Source organism: Rhagoletis zephyria, unplaced genomic scaffold, assembly GCF_001687245.7.
Source record: "Rhagoletis zephyria isolate East Lansing unplaced genomic scaffold, Rhagoletis_zephyria_1.1 Rzeph_scaffold_03430, whole genome shotgun sequence".
Lineage (NCBI taxonomy): Eukaryota > Metazoa > Arthropoda > Insecta > Diptera > Tephritidae > Rhagoletis > Rhagoletis zephyria.
The window spans coordinates 20,866-29,628 of NW_016160513.1; the positions used below are offsets into that span (position 1 = coordinate 20,866).

General features: G+C 37.9%; 2 protein-coding genes across 2 annotated transcripts; both read right to left on the reverse strand.

Annotated features, from left to right (window-relative positions):
* Positions 1-1,266: 1,266 nt before the first annotated feature.
* On the reverse strand, positions 1,267-2,257 carry LOC108368978 (uncharacterized; the record flags this gene model as incomplete). The annotated part of the gene is made up of 1 exon (XM_017623948.1): positions 1,267-2,257. A coding segment is annotated over exon 1 (991 nt), but the record flags the coding sequence as incomplete, so codon positions are not given.
* A 282-nt stretch (positions 2,258-2,539) lies between these two features.
* On the reverse strand, positions 2,540-3,805 carry LOC108368980 (uncharacterized). Its single transcript, XM_017623949.1, has one exon. It carries the CDS (start codon positions 3,803-3,805, stop codon positions 2,540-2,542), a length of 1,266 nt encoding a protein of 421 aa, XP_017479438.1.
* Between the last annotated feature and the right edge of the window lie 4,958 nt (positions 3,806-8,763).

Consider the following 8,763-nt stretch of genomic DNA (forward strand, 5'->3'; position numbering starts at 1 on the left):
TCAATTATCCAGAAACAATGGACACAGTTTCACTACTGGTCGTTTGAATGTTCCTTTTGCTGTCTTTACAGTAACCACTCGAACGAGACCATCAGATCCAGGATGTGTCTCAACGATTCTTCCTATTGCCCAACTTGATGGAGGAAGGTTGTCATCCTTTATGATCACAACGTCATCAATGGCTATATTTTTAAGTTTTTGTGCCCACTTTGGTCGTTGCTGCAACTGGTGTATGCACTCTACAGACCACTTCTTCCAAAATTTTTGAACCAGTCGCTGAAGGTATTGCCATCTGTTGAGCGCATTCTCCTTTAAATTGACCAAGTTTTCGTCGGGTATTGTGTGTGGTGAACGTAATATCAAAAAATGGGCCGGAGTTAATGGATCGACGTCTCCCTCGAATTTGATGCACAGTGGCCGAGAGTTTAGGCAAGATTCAATTTGGCAAAGTACTGTAGACATTTCCTCGTATGTTATTGCTGCTTCTGTTAACACTCGTTTGAGGTGGTACTTAACTGACTTTACCCCAGCCTCCCATATCCCACCAAAATGTGGATTAGAGGGTGGTGAAAAGTGCCATTGTATCTGCTGATCCGCTAGTTCCCTTGAAATGCCTTCTTTTGTTGTGGATGCAAACAAGAACTCGCGCAACTGCTGATTGGCCCCCACGAAATTTGTGCCGTTGTCCGAAAACAAGGGCAAGGGCTTTCCGCGCCTGGCGACAAACCGCCGAAGCGATGCGATAAACGCCCCAGTTGACAGTTCCGTAACAAGCTCGATATGTACAGCCTTAGTCACAAGGCACACAAAGAGCGCGATCCAACATTTGTATAGCTTAGACCCTCGTCCTTTCCAGGAGCGCACCTGTAACGGCCCAGTAATCTACACCCGTATTGAGAAAGGCTGCACCTGGGTTTAGTCGATGTGGAGGAAGATTGCCCATCTGTTGCTGGTAAGCTATTCCACGTACTCTCATACACGTTGTACATTTAAAAACACATCGTTTAATTGTGTATGTACCCCCTGGGATCCAGTATTTTAGTCCAAGCAAGTAACGAAGTTGCCGACTTCCAGCGTGTAGGTGCTTTAGATGGGAATACATCACGATCAGTCGGGTCAAATGGCTGTCTTTGTGGATAATTAATGGATGCTTCTGGTCGTAGTTGCTGTTAGCGTTTACAATCCTGCCTCCAACCCGAAGTAGGCCACCGTTATCGATGAAAGGTGCAAGAGTCGTCAGTTTGTTTGACATAGGTAGAGACTTACCTTTCAATAGTAACCGTATCTCTTGTGCAAAGTATGTTGTTTGCTCTTTCCTCACCAATACGTTATGCGCATGCTGCAGTTCGTTGGTTGAAATCCCGGTAGCTGTTTTCGGTTGCTTGGAGCTACCAGTTTTGCAGTTATGTACGAAGCGTAACAAAAGTGCAGTGATGCGTAAAAGATGCGTGTATTTTGAATATCTCTCAACTAGGTAAAAATTTTGTATGATAGCTGGATGTGACTGAACCACCTTTCGTTCTTCCATGCTGACATTCGGTGACGTAGCTGGCTTCTCGGTATGCGTCGTTGATTTATGCATCAGCACGTCAGGACCGTGCCACCATAATTTACAAGTTACAAGCTCTGCAGGCCAAATTCCCCTTGTAACAAGGTCTGCAGGATTGTGTTGTGACGGTATGTGACGCCATTGCTCAGCTGGTATGACGTCTATTATTTGGGAAGTTCTATTTGCAATGAAGGTTTTCCAGCGGCGAGGATGATCTGCCAACCACGCCAAAACAATTGACGAATCTGTCCAACCAACCACGTCAACTACTTCGAAACTTAAAGATTGTCGTACCTTAATTATTAACTTCACCAACAAGTGTGCAGCGCACAACTCAATCCGCGGTAACGTGATTTGCTTTACCGGGGCGACCCTGGTTTTAGCCGAAATTAAGTGGGTGAACACTTCGCCATCCCTCCGCTGTATCCGCACATAAACCGCTGCTGCAAATGCTACTTCGGACGCGTCCGAGAACCCATGTAGCTCAACAATGCTGTCGTCAGTGAAATCAAGCCACCTTGGTATACGTAGTTTTGAAATTCTGTTGATGTTCTGCCTGTAATCATACCATTCGCTGTATAGCTCACGCGGTAGCTCTTCATCCCAACTTACGCCCTTTAGCCATAATTTTTGCATAAAAATCTTCATTTTAATAACGATCGGAGCAATCCATCCGATTGGGTCGAATATTCTGGCAATATAGTACATTACGTTTTGTCACGGTTAACGTGATATCTTCAAGCACCACGTTGTACTTGAAGTTATCTGTTGAAGTCTCCCAAAGCAAACCAAGTGTTTTTACGGCGCTTGTGGTGTCGATGATTGTATCAGGAGATTTTTCATAATCATCTATGTCAATTGTACCCAAGAACTTTCTCGAATTTGATGACCACTTACGTAGCTTGAATCCTGCCTCGGATAGAACTGAACACACGTCGTTCTTTAGCTTCACTGCTCCTCCTGAATTGGGAGCACATGCCAAGAAATCATCTACATAAAATTGTTCGATATTGCAGATGCTGCGTCAGGATATTCATCAGAGTAGTCATATGCCACTTGCTGCAGTGTCCTTACCGCTAAGAAAGGTGCAGCTGCCGTGCCATATGTTACGGTGCGAAGATCGTAAGCAGTAGGTTCTTCCTCCGTGGAACGTCCCCACAATATACGCTGCAACGGCCGGTCATCTGGATGTACCAATACCTGTCGGTACATTTTTTCGATATCGCCGGCAAATCCAACCTTGTATTTCCTGAATTTGGTTATGATCTCGAACAGATCCTTTTGTATTGTTGGACCGATTAACAAGTTGTCGTTGAGTGACAATCCATTTGAACTCTTGCAGGATGCGTCGAACACTACCCGTAGTTTTGTTGTGGCACTTGTTGGTTTGAATACTGCGTGATGTGGCATGAAGTACTTTCTGTGTACGTTTACCGTGCTGCTAATCTCCATATGCCCCAACTCTAAATATTCGTCCATAAATTTCCCATATTCTTCCTTGAGTTGCACATCACTGTCGATTCGACGCTCCACTGAAATAAGTCGTCTAAGCGTAGCAGACCGTGATTCCCCTAGGTTAACCTCATCCTCTTTTAACGGGAGCCTAACAACGTACCTGCCTTGTACATCGCGCTGAGTATGTTGTTGAAAATGTAATTCCGCTTTTTTCTCTTCATCCGTCAGGTAATTTGTCGGTTCTCGTAGATCTTCAACTTCCCAGAAGCGTTGAAGTTGCTGATTTAAATCCACACATGTATGTGCAGTTACAATGTTTTGTTCGTCTGCTCCCTTTATTTTACCCATTATAACCCAACCGAAAATTGTGTTGACTGCGGTCGGTGAACCGCTAGGATGAGTCAACTTCTCTGGCAGTAAACAGCTAGTGAAGACATCTGCTCCAAGTATGATGTCGATTTTACCAGGTTTCGAATATGAAGGATCTGCAAGATTAACTTCATTGAAAAATGTCCAACTGTGATGGCTTATATCGCACGGAGGCAAAGTGTAAGTTAAATTGAGCAAGCATAATGCCTCAGTTCTAATAATGGTGTCATATTGTGTCGCCTCGATATTTAATTCGACCCTTCCTCTAGTGTGACCTCCATTGACTGAACCGACCCCATATAACATAGATCTATCAAAGCCTCGTTTCAGCTGCAGTCGCTGTACGCAAGATTCGGTTATAAGCGTGCCTTGTGACCCTGAGTCCAGCAAAGCGCGACATGGCTTCAACTCGTTGCATCTATCGCGCACCATAACAATCGCTGTTGGCAGCAATGTGATAGACCGCTGACTCTGCTGTGTGCTATTTGCACTGACAATAGATGGCTCTACATTCGTATTGACTGCTGACTGCTGAACGTCACTTGCTGCTGATGTTATATATAACAGGGAGTTGTGTTTCGCCCCACATTTTCTACACGATGATCTCTTACAGTTTGATGCGCGGTGGTCTGGCTGCAGACAGTTAAAGCAGATGTTGCTGCTCTGAACCAGATTGCGTCTCGCATTCACTTCCATATCGAGGAACTGCTTACATTGATAAAGCTGATGCTGCTTTGAACAAAGAACACATGTATGTAGCCATTATTGCAAACGCGCGCGCTTGGTTGCGCTTGTCACCGATGCCACTCCGAAAGGTATTGACCGCTGTAGTTTTTTGGGTGTTTTCCAACTCGTAAACTCTTTTCTCCAGAAAGTTCAAGAAATCTTGAATCGATTGCTCTTCCTCTGATTTCTTTTCCCTATACCACAAAACATGCGTCTCGGCGTCAAGCTTTTTCTCTAGCATGAACAATAAAATTGAATCCCAATGTTCAACAGGTTCATTAAGCACTTTTAACGCATTTATACTTTCGTTGGTTGTATTATATAGTCGCTTAGCTTCTGCCGTTGACGCAGACTTCATTGCATGTTGATCGCATAAAAGTTCAAAATAAGCTCTCTTTACTTTGTCGGACTTATCGTATTTTTTCTTAATTAGCTGTCAGGCAATATCGTAATTTGCATTGGCTGGTTTTAAATGTTTGATGAGCGAAAGTGCTTCCCCTCGAACCTTCGTTTGCAAATATTCTAGCTTCTCAATATTGTAAATGTTTTGTCTGTTGTGTATAAGTGTCTCGAATAAGTCGCGAAAACGGATCCAGTCCGTACATTTGCCGTCAAATTCTGGTATCTGAATGCGTGGCAAACGCATTTCATGTTGGATGTGTTGTTGTTGTGTGTAGTTGTTGGCGTTTATTGGGCTTGAACCATTTTCTATCCCACTGTTACGAGACATGCNTTGACAAAATATTCTGGATACTGGACACACTTTTAGGCGAACAGTCGTTGGTGCGTCACACAGGTTTTTACCCGTGTATGTACGCAAATGTCTCAATTTGCGTATTGATTTGCAAACTTGATAGTAATTGCGACACGTGTATAGTGATGTGCGCATTCAACAAAATCAGAAAATTTCATATGCATCCGGCTCGTAGGACCAAAATGTTTCGCAAATTCGGCGTGCAAAACGAATCGTGGACTGTAAATTATAAATAACAAGCCAATATGAATGCATATAAAATTAACTAAGTTTTTATTGAATCTCCACAACAGTTTTCTTTACACGTTTTTTGGCAACCACCTTGATTGTGTGAAAAAAGCCGAGATGTCTCTCTCAAAAAAATATGATAAATCAAAAACGCCAAAATTCTCTCCGTCCTCGCGTTCCTTTAAGTTAGTTGTAGTTCGCTTACGTCTTAGAATTTACAAAAGAGGGATGCCATATCTCTGGAATTGAAAAACATTAAATATTCCAATTTATCAAATTTCTAAACAGAGGTCCTAATTAACACCTAAAAGACACCTAATTCCTAGCTAATTTTTATGGATTTAGTTGTGTATTGATACACGTTTTTTAAATAAACCAATTCATTTTTAAAAGTAAACATTTTGATTTTCTACTTATTTGTTTTTTCCTGTACTGAGGAGTTTATAACGACAAAAATGAGTAGTTTGATTATTAGTGCTGAACTTTATTCATTAGCACCAAATATGTAATACTTCTATATTGGCAGTAAGCTAACTTCTCAATGTGTAAGCGTTCCGAAATCAAAGCGAGACAGTCTAGTACCATTTTTGTCAATGTATTGTGTACTTGAGTGCCGTTTTTGTATATGTGTTGTGTACATGTTTATTTATAAAAGTATGTGTTCCTTTTCTTTCGTACGTGTTTATTGATATATCTGTACTGTAGTGTTTTCGGACGTTGCTAGCTCTTACTGCCAATATAGGAGTATTACATATATGATTAGCACTGATGAGTTTATAAAAACAAAAATACGTAGTTTGGTAGTTTCTAGAGCAAAGCAGATATATTTTTCATTAATCAAAGTTTTCAATTAGTAAGAAGAGGTAAAATATTACATCGACGGAAAGTGCTCAGTTTTATCCCATCGCCTGAACAAAAATGAGTATTTTAATAGGCACTTTTGTAATTAGTGATAATGATAAAATGTGCACTTATTTGATGCTCAGCAGTCTTGCAGAGAAATAGGTCAAAATATTGAAATTTACTTTTATTTTAGACTGAAAGTGAGAATGTATTTGTGAGGTTGAAAATTTGAAAACATTTTTGTTATGTTAGCAAACTTCAAAAATGTTCAGGCTGGCTCTCAGCAGTTTTACCTTCAAATTTTTGTATCATGGTGTTTTTATTCGAAATAAAATATTTTTATATTCGTTTTCCTGGAGTTCTAAATTTTTGTTTTGTTTTGTACATATTTCTATGTGGTTTTTGCAATTTTGTACAAACATAAATGGCAAAACTTATGCATAAAGTAATAATAATATACCAAATGAATGAATTGGTTTTAAAGCTTTTATTTTCTTCACCTAAAATATTTATGTTTTCTAGTTTCAACACCTTGTTACTTGATTCTATATATTCCAATATTTCAAAGTTATTTACATAGTTATTTTTCAAATAGTTCCAAATTTTAGACTCAGTATTTTCATAGGTGATATTATTTATCTCAGTTTGATTTTCAAATGTAATTACATATGTTCCTTCTAGTGTTCGGATTTCGGCATTATTTTTTCCAGAAATTAGTATTGCCCCTTGTTTTTTTATTTAAATTTTATTGATTCGTTCCTTAATTTTTTTACATTTTCCTTGGTTTTTATTTAAAATTTCTGACAAACATGACTTTTCTTTTACTAATTTACGATATGTGTTTGTTAATTCAGTTTTGCAATTATAAATATTATAAAATTTGCTTTTACAATTTGTACATTTCTGTCGATTAGAAGCTTATCATCTAGTTGAGCTATAGCCCTTAGTTCATAAAACTTACAATTTAATTCTATTTTTGGGTATTTAATGTAAAGTAAAATTATGTCATTCCTTTGTATAATTTTAAACTCTGAAATGTCCATCAAATCCGTAATTGTCATAGTTCCATGTTGATAATAAGTGATATTTTTTAGTTCGTTGTGTTTAAAATTCCCATTTTCCAAAAGTTATTGTACATATCATGTTTTGAGGTTCATGCAAAATAATTTCGTTTCTTTTTTATATTTCTAGCAAATGTGACACCTTTAATCATATATGTAATACTTCTATAATGATAGTAACGTATCTTCACAATGTGTTTAATTGAATTGAATTGTGTTAGTATAAATGTATATTTGTAAACTACTACTAAAAAACAACTGTCAAGTCACTCCAGGAGCGTTTTAAATAAAAAATAAATAAAATAACCAAAAATGTTTCCCTGAACGTGATTGGTGCAAGCTTTGTGGTAACCGGCCGATTTGAATAAGAAGCAAGAGATGTAAAAGTTACACTTGAGATGATCACCGTAACCACTCTTAAGAGATATTCTGTAAGGTTACGCGCCTGCCATACCAACGCCTTAGAAGACAGTTTACTCGCGTCTGCACATTTTTCCCAATATATTTTTAAACGGTACCACTTGGAATATTAATTTTTCTGCTTTTTCCGATCCCGGGATTTTGGGGATGGCGTTGCCATAATTCCGTGCTCCCGGGAATAGTCCCGGGATTTAAATATTCATTACAACAACTTGAATCGAAAAAATTGCTTCGATTATGTATGAGAAGCTCTCCTACCATGAAATGATTAATAAATAAAGGGGTTTGAAACCATGGTACAATAATTACAGGTATTGTCTTCCTAGAGAGCGCATATTCCGATCTGCCTTATTTAAAAAATATCATTGTTGCCCACACTAAGTGTTTACTGCTGGAAATATCCCTTTTCCATACCCCATATACCATATATGTTTATGTATTTTTTTTAACAAACCATCTTACAGGAACTTATTAAATTTTGCAAAAGCTGGAAAAAAAATATTTGCTTGTAAATAAATTCAAAATTTGTAGGCTCACTTAATTTCAAACGTTTTTTCTTTTGTTTTGAAAAATTATAAAAACTAAATTGAGCGAAAACAAAAAGCAAAGTCAAATAAGAATTAAAGAATCAACATTGAACTGCGTCAAAATGAAAATAAGGGAGCACGAATTTCGATGTGAAGCAAAACTCTCTAAGAAGACAATACCTGTAACTATTGTACCATGGTTTGAAACCTACTATTTCATTTAAAGAGGAGTTTTTATTTTTTCTCTCTAACCGCAGGATTTATTTTGAAGGACTTTGTAATTTGAAAGATATGATTAATTCCAAAAATTATTAAAAAATTCACCAGAATGAATAGGTAATTTTTAAGCTGACAAAGTTAGAAGAACGAAATTCGAACGAATATTGCGAAATTTCAAGGATAAAGTTTTAAAATCACATTTTCAATATTTATTAGTCCTTCTGCACTAGAAACTTGAATATGTTTAAATTCTACAGGAGTTTCTCATTAATTTTGTACCCATACTTCTTCTCTAAGCACATTTCTCTGAATTTTTAAAATCATTTTTGAATTACTGACGTCAGAGTGAAAAACTAAAAACGTAATTTTTCTATATTTGGCCTATGGTTTCGCGAATATATTGATATTTGTGTTTAAAATTTACTATCGCGCGGTGTGTATGTACAATGAGCTAGACATTTATAAAAAAATATTAATTATTAAATAAAAAAAAGAAATATAGCCAATACTGGTCAAGGAAAGGAGTTTCTATTATTGCCATCAGTGCAAATTACTTGCCAAGAATCCCGGGATTTTCGAAACCTTAAAAAGTGCGGGATCCCGCGATCCCGG

Bases quoted from the DNA above. Each gene is read 5' to 3' on its own strand.
- LOC108368980 (XM_017623949.1), bottom strand. From the start codon at position 3,805: ATGGTGCGCGATAGATGCAACGAGTTGAAGCCATGTCGCGCTTTGCTG.